Source organism: Haemaphysalis longicornis, unplaced genomic scaffold (assembly GCF_048455015.1).
Source record: "Haemaphysalis longicornis isolate Haplotype H1 unplaced genomic scaffold, Haemaphysalis longicornis Haplotype H1 scaffold_14, whole genome shotgun sequence".
Classification (NCBI taxonomy): Eukaryota; Metazoa; Arthropoda; class Arachnida; order Ixodida; family Ixodidae; genus Haemaphysalis; species Haemaphysalis longicornis.
The window spans coordinates 40,246,902-40,260,684 of NW_027526245.1; the positions used below are offsets into that span (position 1 = coordinate 40,246,902).

At 50.0% G+C, this 13,783-nt stretch overlaps 1 protein-coding gene across 1 annotated transcript; it reads right to left on the reverse strand.

Moving 5' to 3' along the window:
- Positions 1 to 148: 148 nt before the first annotated feature.
- Positions 149 to 4,542, reverse strand: LOC144164864 (uncharacterized). Its single transcript, XM_077695111.1, has 2 exons — positions 4,311 to 4,542; positions 149 to 625 (listed from the first exon to the last, which is right to left on the reverse strand). The coding sequence occupies exons 1-2, from the start codon at positions 4,509 to 4,511 to the stop codon at positions 149 to 151; spliced, it is 678 nt and encodes a 225-aa protein (XP_077551237.1). The 5' UTR covers positions 4,512 to 4,542.
- Between the last annotated feature and the right edge of the window lie 9,241 nt (positions 4,543 to 13,783).

Genomic DNA, 13,783 nt, shown 5'->3' on the forward strand with positions numbered 1-13,783 from the left:
CCTCCAGGAGAAGACCCTGGACTAGGCCGAGAGAGTAGCGGAGGCCTAGGGCGTACCTTGCTCTGCCCTCTGTCGCCTCCCCTTTTGGGATAAATAACATGGCTACTCACTCGCTCAATGTCCTGACTTCACAGCAGCGGAAACCCACTCACCCGTGGTTGCCAGCAGCGGCCGGCGCAAAGCCGTACATGTAGGCGTCGGAGTACTGCCGGATGCCCCGCGTGAGCAGCGTGCTCGCCCGAACCGCCACGAACACCGCGAAGCTGAGTAGGGCGAACAGCGTCGAGACCAGCACGGAGCGCCTCACCGGCCGGAGCACGGCCTCGGGTGGCTGCGCCCGCCTGCCGAACACGGCCTCGGCCGCCCACGGCAGCAGGGCGACCACGCGGGGGCCCCTGCGCGCGGCGTGCACGGCCGCCAGGAAGCACACGGCGGCACGCCACGCGTCCGAAGCGTACGTCATCAGGCTCGAGCCCGCGCCGTCCTGGGCGCGCCTCACAGCCGACAGCACCGAAGCGCCGCAGTGCAGGATGTACGCCACGCAGACGCATGGGAACACCAGCGACGGCCTCACGGAACATCTCAGGAGTCGACGTCGGTCCCCCTTGCCTGAGGTAGGTTTGGCCTTGAAGTAGTACGAGGGTGGGGGGGGGGAATTATGCCAACAGTCGTCTACATCTTCCGTGGAATGTAGCTACGCTGTGCAAGTTGGGGTTTGTGTAGTGAAATGACTGAGGGGAGCAGCTTGAGGTGAAAGGGGGGAGGCGGATGAATATCATGCTCCTTCTAGCTGACGCTAACAGTGGCATCGAGATATCAACATTTTTCATACTAATAAGCAGCCTTTGAAACCCCGGGACGACTCAAATGAAAAATGTTATTCATGGGCACCTGTCGTTGTCCATCGTGCATGATGGGCAGATTCGGGGGCGGGATTTGGCTGCAAAGATCTGGGCCCCCCACATCAGCGGTGGCGCAGAAGCCGAAGGTGCAGCAGCATACACCCAAGCACACTGCAACTCTTTGAGGAGTACCACAACATCATTTCACCGTGAGTTATATACCCGCTCCATCACGTCAATAGTACCGGTCATGGCGGATAATCCTTTTAGCAAGCTTCAAATAATTTGTGAGCACAAGGACGCGGCTTTGACCCCGGTCGCGGTGGTTGCTTTTCTGGTGAGGGCGAAAAGCGAAAACCTCCATGCGTCGAGGTCTCGGCTTCGGCGCACAATAAAGATCCCCCCCCCCCCCTCAGGGGTCCAAAATTAATCCAGAGCCTTCCACTGCGTCGCGCCTCATATCCCGGGTGTTGCTTCGTATGTTTAACAGCCAAAACGTGAATTTTGAATACGTAAAGCTTCATGCAGGGTGTTCTCAAGGCTTTTCCAGGCTTTTCCATGTTTGAACAAAAGTGACCAACTACTGGAACCAAGTGAACGGCGGAACCACGGTGAACGGCGAGGAATAGTCGAACGTAATTACCCCAAGATGTGTGCCTCACAGTGGCAACCTAGTTACGTACGATAATTTGGTTACCATGTTAAAAAATGCTGAAGAGAACACTCCATGGCGTACGTTTTAGAGCTGTCGCCATAAGTGGTTCCACCTTTTTGGTATGAAAAAAAAAAGAACGATGGTTGCTCTCTTTGTGGGAGCAGCTCTGTGTGCCTTACGTCGTTTTTTTTTCTGAGTTTTTAAGAGAACTTTTTGTAGAATGCATGATAGAAAGCCATCATCACCATCATCATCATCATCACCAGCCTGTCTACGCCCACTGCATGGCAAAGGCCTCTCCCATATTTCTCCAATTACCGCGGTCCTGTGCCAACTGTGACCAATTTATCCCTGCAAACCTCTTGATTTCATCTGCCCATCTAACTTTCTGTCGCCCCCTGCAACGCTTGCCTTCTCTAGGGATCCACTCTGTTACCCTTAACGACCAACGGTTATCTTGCCTTCGCATTACATGCCCGGCCCACGTCCATTTCTTCTTCTTAATTTCTACTAGTATGTCCTTAACACGCGTTTGTTCCCTGACCCACCCCGCTCTCTTCTTGTCCCTTAATGTTACACCTATCATTTTCCGCTCCTTTGCCCGCTGAGTCGTTCTCAATTTAAGTTGAACCCTCTTAGTGAGCCTCCAAGTTTCTGCCCCGTAGGTGAGTACCGGAAAGATGCAGCTGTCATACACTTCAAGGACAATGGAAGGCTGCCATTCATTATCTGAGAATGCCTGCCGTATGCACTCCACCCCATTCTGATCCTTCTAATTATCTCTGCCTCATGGTTGGGATCTGGGGTCACCAAAGCCACCTTGGGGCAAATAGGAGAGGGGCAGGAGAAGGAAAGGGGAATCGCATTTTCTCTAGCAGTCCCGTCACCTCGGCGAAGGTTAAGGGCGACTACAGGAAGACCCTGTCTTAGTGTGTGAGACTGATAATTTTGGTGTCCAACAAAGCTTCTTCGAAAGAAAGCAAAAGTGACCCCTTTTTAACTCCGTCATTTTCACGAGGTTAAATATCGTCTTGAACAGCTGTGGCGGTGCTAACCGGCACAAATCGTCCCCCTAAGTTGGATTAATATAACAGGTTGCTTTTCAAAATAACAAAAAAAGTAGCGAAAGATTACATCGAGCCACATTCAAACCCAGGACCATGTAAACAGAATCGATTTGGTAGCCGCATGGATAAGCCACAAGGGTTGCAGACGAGGCAGCAGTTGTTGCGTATAAAGCTGGCGAAGTTCACCATAAACTAAGAGCAGTTATCTTCGAGCAAGGTGTGGTTGTCGCATGGAATTTGTGGAACCTGTGCAAGTAGCAACCTGCTCGCTCCTGCTCACCAAGCAAAAAGGAGGCCCCACTTGGGTTTTACTTGCGTAAATCGCAGTATGCCGTCTTTATGAATAACAGCGTCGACAGGGACTTGTGTCGTACGGCACCTCCACGCGTCGTTACTTCGCTTAGTATACCAAGTACGCTTACGAATTTTAGACTCTCTTTTACAAATAGTCTTTCCAGCACTTAAGCATCTCGCAAGGCTCCTCATGACGGGTGGGGAACCCGCATATTACCGCAAACAAAATCCAATCGGCTCTTCAAAAAGCGCTTGCCCAAGTACTCGTGTCCGCCACTTCGGTGTTTGCGGACCAGCATGCATTCGCGGTCCAAGCCCCGCTTCACCCCTCTCCTTCTTCTGATCCCCGTATATCCCGCACTCTGCGCACAAATTGGCATCATTTAGTTGTTGGTGTTGAAGCCCGCCTTCCGGGTAGCGGGGCAATCCTGAAGAGCGGTGCGCGAGACATCACATGCCGGACATGAGGAAGAGCCTCTTCCCTCCAAATCCCGCAGACGCTGGGATTGTTTGTGCAGCTTGAACGAACCATGCCGAATTCCTGCGAGGCAGCACAGTCTAACCTCGTTATGAAGAAGTAGTATCAGGGAAGTAAATTAGTTCGTTATATGCGATATTCGTTGTAACAGTATTGGTAAAAATCGGCTTCAACAAATCGCTGATCTGGCTAGCGCAGATATTTCAGAAACAAAAGCGCTGTATGCTAGGCTTCGAACCCACAATAAACGAGGTAGTCCTTCCCTGCCTGCTTGTGAAACTAAATGGACCAGAACACAAGAAAGTGAAATTACAACCGAACAAATTGTGTTCAACAAAACATGCCTGCGTTCTTATTTATTTGTAATAGTATGCGATTTTCATCAAATGGCTTTTCGAAGCACTGAGCAGGATTAAGTTCTTCTCACTGACCACACACAAAAGGGCCTTTTCTACTTCTGCAGTTTCGGATGTTGGGAGTTTTTCCAAGTAGCCTATCAGCCTTCCTCAAATATTTCTTCGTTATAGCCGATATCGCTCGGTTTCTCGTGGTTTCGATTACGTTATCATCAGAATAAATGTCACTCAAATAAAGCATGGCCAACCACGGTTCGTATTTACTTCGCTACAGCCGATAATTCGCTATATCAGAGTTCAACGCTATAACGAGGTTCAACTGTACCACCACAAATTATCCCGACACCCTCTAATGTATTACTCCATGTTTATAATGCGGTTTAGGCAAAATGACATCAGCAACCGACACTTCCCATGTCGACCACCGCCAGTGCCTGTGACGTGACAAACGCACAGGTTCGATGACGATGTAAGAAGCAAAGAGAGTTTCGCTATGAGAGATGAACCGTTCCCTTCCACCGAAACTCAACAATGACTACCAACGCCATACACTGTGGCTACGTCAACGGGCTAGCCCCAGTTTAATGCCCGGGGTGATAAATTGCGTAAAAGACTCACGTATCCTCCAGAGCGAGCAAAGGGGAGACCGTAGATGCGCAGAGCCAGGAAGGGCTCTCTGAAGAGCGCGTGCAGCCAACCGCTTCCCTGGTCTGTGAAGTTGTCGGCCGTGAGGTCCGGACTTTCGATCAGCATCTCCGCGGACTCGGCCGTCTTCCTCGCGTGGGCCAGCTCTGACGCCGCTGACATCCCGACATCCATGGCACCGCAACTTTTCTCCTCGTATACGTGCAAAAACCTGGAACGCATCCCATTTCGGAGATTTGCATTATCATTAAAATCAATCCATTGAACGCGGACAACAATGAAGATGTGAATTAGATGTAGAATCAAACTAAATAATTGTCCCTTCAAAAACCGACTAGCCCTACATTACTGCGCTTCACTTTATAAAGGAGGGCAAGTGATACGCCAGTTCGTGAAGTATTTAAACTTCTGGGGTACTTTATGTGACCTTTCGCGCTTCCTTTTAGTCCCTGTTCCGCTCCTGGTTAAATATATATACAAAGCATACACATATGTTATCCTAAGGTATATCTTCGATACAGCCCTGCCTTGCTTAAAAGGTCTGCGTCTACCAGAACGGGTAATGTTATTGTAATACCATATGTAAGTGTCTATGTGCCTCATTCTCACGTCCTCGCTACCGTCTGGGCACCGTCTGCCATGGTCGATGAGAAACCAGCTAAAATAGCCCCAACATATCAGAAACTGGGTAAACATATTCACCCTAAGTACGTACAGGGTTCAGTAAGCAGGCGTATTACAAATTTAACACGAGTCGAGCCCGCTACTACGGATTAAGCTAAATGCCAGTAGGCCAGACACACTGGATTTACACCCACAGTGGGGCTTCGGCCTCGGCGCTATTCGTCGCTCGGGTGATGGAAGCGAAATAAGCGGGCACAACCGAAAACATTGGCGTCGTCCCTTAATTGTAAGCTAGTTCGCTTGCCCTTGCGATGCAAATGGTCGCCCAGACGAGGTTCGTGTCTTTACGCAAGCCTGTAATAGACGTTCTTTTCTGTGAATCGATTGGCTCTTCGTACCGGAAGGCGAGTATACCGCATGAAATATTTAAGACCACGATATGTACACGAGAGGAGCTAAATGATAAAATACGGAGGTTTTGGTTTTATGATGAAGTCGATGAACGCACTTTTCCACCGTCAGACTTTCCAAAACATTGAATAACACGACGGATCTCCAGAAAGCGTGTTTCCGTGAGCTTTCTTGTATGCAGGCGAGCGCAATTAAGGACAGACGTGCGGACGCTAATGGTTTTTGTTTTCAGATGATTGTCCGAGTATGTTCCCTTGAGTAAATTTTACGAGCACGTGTGTACATCAGCTCGGTGGATCCTCAACCACATTGTCTCGTCTGCAAGAATCAATTTTGATTGCAGTATGTTGGTGGCGGGATATATTGAGGCTAATGTTGCACGCACGAACATTCATCTACCTATGCGTGTACTGTAAAAACTCTAACGCTTCGGGCCGCTAGTAGCACGCAATCACACCATTATATTTTCTGTTCATGGAGACTTTATTGCAGTCGCCTATCGGCGAAAAATTCGCTATAGTCGATGTGTTGGTAAATTTTTCATCTGTTCGCTTGTGCCTCCGTACAGAACATCCGGAAACGGGATTTCTCCCGGCATATACGCTTGTAACGTGGGTCTAATAACTCGGATGATCCTCCTCACGCGACTGCCGTGAAGACGGCGCCGGCGTGAGAGGCAGGCAAGAGACAAAGGCAACCGACGCCAACCTCCAAGGGGGTTTATTCCAAAAACCCTCCCCTAGCTGGCCCCGTCTTCTCTGTCATCGACGGGTCTCGCGTTGCTCGAGCGGCCGGAGTCGTTCGACTCCGCCACTACCGGTGGACGGTGGATGGTCCAGGCTGGAGGGCAAGACGCCGGGTCGCTCCGCTGCCGCACGCCGAGCGCCACAGCCGAAGTCCTCGCTCTCTGCAGCCGCCTCCCCTGGCCTCCCCGCCGAAGCGACTCCGAGCTGCCCGCTCCCACGCGCGCCGGTGGCGCCATCTCCCGACGCGCAAGTGAACCCTGCCGTCTTGTTGCGCAATCCCGCGCAAGCCGCGCGGCCCTCCGAGCTATAGTGAACTACTCCGAGCGTGGCCGCGTACCGAGTCGGGATCGAGGGCCGCCACAATTACCACAAGCTTACGGGATCTATCTCGATGGCCACAAAGTGCATACAAACACGAAATGCGCCCAATTTAAAAGCCGCATTTCAACTTCAGAGACCTGCAAGCAAGTTCGCAGACTAGAACAAGGAAAAAATAACTAAGCCGATGCTTGCAAAAATTTCTGGGTAATTCTGGCCTAATGTGCAGTTTATTCGTGCAAGTTCACAAACTTCGCGCGTCTTTCTCACGGCTTTACTTTCCCAGATATTGTGAGAACCAAAGACAGTCACTGGTCATGGTTCAATGAAAGGCCAAAGATTGATGCAAGTCGATGCACCACCGCTGCCAGACTAGCCTTTTTGCGAAGCCCCTTAAAAAGCAAATATGAAACAGGAATGAGGGGGAGGAGTGGCTCCCTTTGGTAGAATATTTCTTCTGCGTGAGCTGGCCCTCGTTGCCCTCTTTAGAAGAAATTTGCCATGGTGCAGAATGTCGTGACAGCCACTCTGGACCAGCGACACAGCCGATGCTGCGCGAGCTAGTCGCGATCAGGCGAGCCCATGTCTCGGAACTCAATGTGACAACTCGAAGACAACTCGAAGACAACTTCGAAGACAACGAAGACAACTCGGACAACGATGTGGCCTCCACAGTGCTGCATGCAGCTTGTGGTATGAACTATAGGATTCCCGCGTTTTTCAGTTCGACTGTTGTCTCCTACTGAACTGCTCCTTGAATGTTTGCACAAAATGACAGGCGACGACGACCTGCTCGCCACAATGAGCACGATAGTGCTGGTGTGTTCGCTCGTTCTACGGCGACGCCGTGCCCAACAGAAAAAGAAACGGCGTGTGTGGGTCCGACCGTGTTGGCGCTATCGGGACTTGGAGGGTTAAGCATGCACTTTGCTGCCTCGACTGCGTGCGAAAGTATGGCCTCCGAGATCATGCCGCGCGCGGGGTGATCTCAGTGGACATGGCGAAAGATTGGGTCTTTTTTCGAGAGTATTTCAGGGATTTCCGGTCTTGCAAGTGTCGACTGTGCGCATCCCGGTTATTGTTGTCCGCTGTTCAGCTTCCTCCGCACGACACCGAGCGCGTCCGACACGTTGGTGAAGCTCGTCATCCCCGTGATCGAGAGGAAGGAAACGAGGTTCCGCAAACCTATTACGGCCCATGTCCGTCTTGTCATCACTGTGAGGTGAGAAAATAATTATGCCGTTTGTTTCCCTGGTTTGGAGAGAGAATGCACTGTGAAAATTACTGGCAGCCGTGGTCATACGTGCAGTGATTGATTGCGCTTCATCCCAGGTTTCTCGCAAATAGAGACAGCTTCAGGAGCCTCTCTTTCAACTTTTTGATCGGGCGGTCAACGGCGTCAGACGTAGTAAAAGACACATCTGCTGCGATCTGGCATATTCTGCAACCGATATATGCAAGGCTTCCCCGAAGCCCGGGGGAATGGAAAAGAGTAAGAATTTAAAAAGGTCACTTCTCCTGTGCACTTAATCATTTACGCTTTGTTGTATACCTCTCCCGACAACAATTTCAGATTGCAGCCGATATTGAGACCACATGGAATTTCCCTAACGGCACTGGATGTATTGATCACATCAACATTGCACATCAAGCACATCCACAGTGAATGTCCGCCGAACAGTGGCGCCAGGAATCTAAACTACAAGACGACGTTCAGTACAGTACTTTTTGGTTTTGCGATGCGCATTACAGGTATTTTGCATGTGTTTACACTCATGAGTCCAGGGTGACGCTGTAAGGCGTGTGTGCTCAAACGGTGTCCGCAAGGGTATTTCAGGGGTCCGCAAAGCCCCACCGGGAACTGTTTCGCGACTGCCATTCTGCCAAACCTTGCTGACAATGCAAAAAAGTGGCTTTGCTGCATGACGGGTGCGTCATGAGCCGAAGTCACCTTTTTTTTCGTAGCGCAAGTTGTAAAGTTGGCTCTCTGCACAGCACTCCAGCAGTGCAATAAAGCCAAGCAGACCAAAAGCAGTATAGAGGCGTTTGTTGACTTTTCGCTGCAAAAGCAAATTGTTTGACAATACGACCTCCATCTGCACGAAAGCCAGGCGCCAAAGGCAGATAGTGAAAGTGAATGCTGGCGACGTTAGTCGCATGCGCAAAGTGTTTGATATTGTGCCATAGATCGATTTAGTACATCGCGGGGTCATTGTGTACTTTTGGCAGCACCGAAACGGCACCCGGCACGTGCATAGTTGATAACTGCGTCTGTAAAGCATTTGAAGTAACAAAGCACCTGATTTTTGTATTCGAAGAAATACACTGCCAGTAGTGTACGTGAAATACTCGTTTCATTATTTTGTTCTGAACGTGCCGCCAGTGCCTTCATGTTCACGGAGCAATCACCAAGCCCACCTTGAACGGCCGCCTCCAAATTATCGGTTGGCTTCCGTTTTCTGCAGGGCGTGAAAGTACATGTATTGGCAAACATTGCTTTTTTTTTCTGAAATTCGCAAAGAAATTAGATTGGTGCTACAACCGAGACGACGTTGGTGTGGTAACGGTCCTCGTGGCTGACCTCTTGTAAAAAAAATGAAGAAAGTTAGTAGCTGCGTCTTTCAAAGAAAAAAAAAGGCATTTCATTACCTTAGAGGAAGAGCAGCTGCTGGGTTGTTGCTGCATGTGCTGCAAAACAAACACACAAATCTGTAATTTTTACTGCAGCGCAACTGTTTCCTATTCATGCTTTGTATTTTTTTGTGTAAATATTGTGACGTGGCAACGAAGGAGATGTATTCAGATAGTGTAATTACAAAAATAGACGGGATAGCGAAGGCAGACAAGGCAGCCGCGATGTCCCAGGAACTGAACGCGCACCAACATCAGCGAGCGTCGTCGTCTTCTTATCCCAGAGGGCGCATACCCGCAGAGCGGGGTTGGACACTGGTTCCGTTTATATTAAGGAGCCAAGGAACGGAGCCCGTGACAATATGTTCATGTGCAATAAAAATACTTCGTTTATGTAAGCACTCTGTTTATGTAAACACGACCTTTACTATCTGGGAGTAACACACATGGCAGAGTTTGAAACACTGGATATACCTCTTTTTTATGAACTGTCAAACTGGTAACTACGGACAAACAGTGAAACTACGCACTGCAGCCAGAGACACATATAAAACCGAATTTCCTCTTACGGTTCGTCATCGCCATCTTCGAAGCTGAGGTCAGCCGTCTCACTGTAACTAAAGAGCACAAAATCCAATGTGCAGCCTCTTAGCTACCACCCGTTTTCATGCTGGGGAAGATAACGCCAAAGTAATGTGATACATCCTTACATGCCGTGTAGCAGCTGCTGGGAAGTACTGGTAGAAGTGCTGCGACGAGGAAAGACATATTGTGAAGAAATTGCAGCATTGCACCGTTACCACGCGTAAATGTACAAGCAGGTGCTATTTACGTACCCAGTAGAAACTTCCGAAGTATCGGACATTGTAACTTGCGTCGATGGCAAGCAGACACTAGAGAGCAATACAAAAGTACAATTTACTGCATGGTTTTTGTCATGGGGCAGCGATCACACCAAAACAGATCTGTAGCGCACCTGCCTTCCCCATCCGGAATGTCGGTTGTGGTCCTGAAATTCAAGAAAGCACAAGTCTGTTTAATAAAAGCGAAAAATCGTTTTTCATTAGCGGTTTTGTATTTAGCCGAATAATCGCGAAAAACATTTTCACCCCAGCATAAGTTGACAACCATTCACTTTTTCGCGTATCATGGCGCATCCTTGAGCACGCTGCCCACAACTCCAAAAAGGGGCCACTTTGCCTCAACCTTCGCCGCTTTGCCTGGGCCCCGCTCTTCTGTGACGCGTCGTGGCCGGTAACAATGTTCACCCAGCGGTCCTCGCTACTTTTAAATTTTAGTGCAGCTTTATCGCCTGTAACATATACGAGAGCATGAGCAACGCACCAAAGGGCATGCCGTGCGCGATCAAAAAGGGCCGGAAACACACTCACCGGTTAGCGCGAACTCACTGCCGTTAATATCCCACCGTTCATTTTGGCCTCTTTATCTTTGAACCCCGAGTGAGTCTTGTCGTAAAAGAAGGGGAACTGTCGCACGTACCGCCTCTACGAACCGCTCTACGACAGTGACACGGGACGAAGAAATTAGTGCCCCATGTAACGGCGACGGCCGCGGCTTTCTATTGATTTTTCGCCTATTCGCGCTTGTGTTCGGGACGAGGCTTCTTCAATTCCCGCTATTCCTCCATTCAAACGGCATGTGCCCGTCACATCGCGAGATAAAGCTGGAAGGTATCGAGCTTTATTCTGACGGACAAACCTATGACTATCCGTTTCTCTCCCCCGTCGTACGCATCGGATACTGTTTGTGTAACCACGGCCGGACTGGAGGCGCGCGCGCCTCTCCCGTCCGGCCGTGGTGCAACACACCACCCCAGACCGAAAGCGCTCGATTACGAACGACAGCTGACAGGTCTCGCATTAAGCCATGAGGCTTGCACGTTTGAACCTCGAACCAGTATCGGTAACGGCATGGAGCCCAGCTGCGCGCGCACGTCCCACTTCTCTGCCCCCCCCCAACTTATGCACGCTCAAACCGGCAACCGGGATGGGCGCATGCTTAGACGTGAAATACACTGGCGAAAATTTCGCTCGGTAAGCCTTTCAAGAAGAAGAATGATGGGCTCACGCTCACGCCGGCGTTCCAACCGGGCAAGTAGCTCTTCGATTCACACCTACTCGGCGAGCTGGAATTTGAGGCGGCCACGGCGGCGGCAGACACATACGGCTTAGCGGTAAAAAAAAAAAAAATTATGGCATTTTTGTGCAAGTCTGACTTCTTTGTTCGCATGTCTTCACAGATTGTTCTCTGCTCTTTTCCCACCAACATTCTACCCTTATTTCACTAACCTCTACTGCCGTCCAATTCACTTTTCCGTTAACCCTAAAGCCAAGGGCTTCCGGAAGCTGGATGTCTTCGTCACTGAGGACTAGACGGATACCTTTGCGCTCTGTTACGACATGTCGCATGGTTTCTGGCTCCCTGCCGCAGCCTGCACACAGTTCTTCCTGTACCGGCTCGCGCATAAGCGTTTTTTGTCCGCAAACAACCCGCCCGGGCTTCAAAAAGCAATGCACTCCCTGTGGTATTATTTTTTTTTAATTTCCCTCGTTATCTCCCGCTTCCTGATTGTGTGGATATCTAAGGACTTCTTTGCGTCCATCCTCTTTTTCCAGGTCGTTGTCTCTGATTCTTTCACTCCATTTTTTATTCGTTTCCTCTGCGCTTCTACGTTTCATATACTTTGTCCTGAGCCTTGTGGTTCTTTTCCTCAACTGTGTGCCCACGCTTTTCATGCAAAGATACCGTAACACTTTGGCCGCCCATCTCTGGTCATCAATATTTCTAAGTCGTTCTTCAAAACATATTCTGGTATGTGCTTCTCTCACTTCAAAAGAGGCCCATCCCATGTCTCCTTGCACTGCAGTGTGTGCGTGCGCGCGTGTTTTCTTTTCATTCCGCACGTGCCGGCGCCTTAGTGCGCAGTTTGGAACGTGCCCTTTTTTTTCTTATACTAGCACTTTTTTTCACTCACTATCGTAAAAACCAACACAGAGAGCGTTCCTAACTAAATGAACCTGGGCGCTGCCGGTTAATTACGTGTATTTTGGCTCATATGTACCTGCACTTTTCTCTGCGCTAAACAACGGGGAGATGTATGACAAGCGCCAGCGGTTCATGAGTTTCGAGCGGCTATGACTGTATAAACCGTTTGCTTTTCGAAGTTTGTGTGGGACGCCGTGACGACGGTACGGCGTGGGGCGAGCTACGACGACAAGGCGAGCCCCGAAATCGCTCTGCACTTAGAAGATGGTTAAACGTGAAGTTTTCTCCCATGCCACCTAGTTGAGTCAAAGACAAAGACCAAAATCCAAACTTCTTAGACCACCGTGTCGGAATGATGCAATCGGATGGACGTCGGCTTCATATAACACAAGGGACCCAGGTTCCATTCAGACGACGAAAAGCGCTTTTTTTTTTTTTTTTTTCTTGGGGCGCTTGGTGTGCCTTCGCTTATTATCATCATGGTTTTGTGAAACCCATTGTGTGAGGTTGGATTTCCTGCAATGCGTGCTACTCGAACGAACGACACAAATCATCAGTCAGGCACACAAAGCTTCGCTTTATTCATATTATCGAGGGACTGTAAACGTCGTTTTGCGCGTATCGTTGGCGGTACACAGCTCACCACGCAATTTTTTTCTATTTTGGTGCGTGTGACCGTAAAAAAAAAGATCATCATCAAGGCGCAGTGCACCAACTTGCATCATCCAACGCTTGTTACCCCGGTATTTTTTTTTCTTTTCGTAACAGAAGGCTGACCAGGGATAGTTGGTTGAACGTATGCTGAATAATTTCAGGCGCTTAACAACGCAAACCGCCGCGGAGGGAGCTCTGGGGCACGCGGATAGCGCGGCTATGCGACCGCCTGAAGTTTAGGTCCAGCGTTACCCTTTCAAGCTTCAGCTCTGGCGACGTTACCAGGCGCCGGCACCTTGACGTACCATGAATTAGACGTCAGTTTGCACGCTGTTGGTCTCAGCGTTAGGGCTATACTAACGTGTTTCTGCGCGTTTTGCGTTTTTGTGCGCTCGCGTCTTTCACCAGGCATTTCGCCAAGCTTGCTGCCACGCAGACTTCTCAATATAATTAGAGGTATTCTCTCACCCCCCCCCCTCCTACCTACTTTAAGTTAAGCCTAAAAAGGGGGATGGCGCATACCCGCAGAAGGGTTCTCTCCTGCGGTTACTCGCGGGATTTTAGATGCGACTGCATCTCATTCACTCGCCTTGTCCCTCCATACGGCGTCGTTGTCCGTCCAAACCCCTCCCCCATTCTCCTCGCCGCGCGAGCTGCGCTCTCCGCCGCTCACCCCCTCCCTCTCTGATAGCGAACACTCTCTCGCGAGGGGCATTGGATTGGATTCGATTGAATTGGCTTGGCTTGGATTGAGTTGGATTGGATTAAAGTTGATTGTGTTGGATTGTGTTGCGTCATAGCCGCACCGCGTTGCGTCATAGCCGCGGCAGGGGGTTCACGCAACAACGGAACCCCCTATGCGTCGCATCTACACAGGGGTTCTCGAGAGGGGAGGTGGGAGTAATTTTTTCGTTTCGTGCAAGTCCCAATACTCGGCCCGCTGCAGAGCAGTGTAACACCAGCCAGCCCCCTGAGCGGTTCTTTACATTGTTGCTGCGCTCTCTGAAGCAATGTGGCTGCTACCCTTTGCAACGCTCTCTGCGACAAGTGTGCAAT

Coding starts and splice junctions, on each gene's coding strand:
- LOC144164864 (XM_077695111.1), bottom strand. CDS start 4,511: ATGGATGTCGGGATGTCAGCGGCGTCAGAGCTGGCCCACGCGAGGAAG. Junction 626..4,310: donor TTGCTCGCTCTGGAGGATAC/GTGAGTCTTTTA, acceptor TACTACTTCAAG/GCCAAACCTACCTCAGGCAA.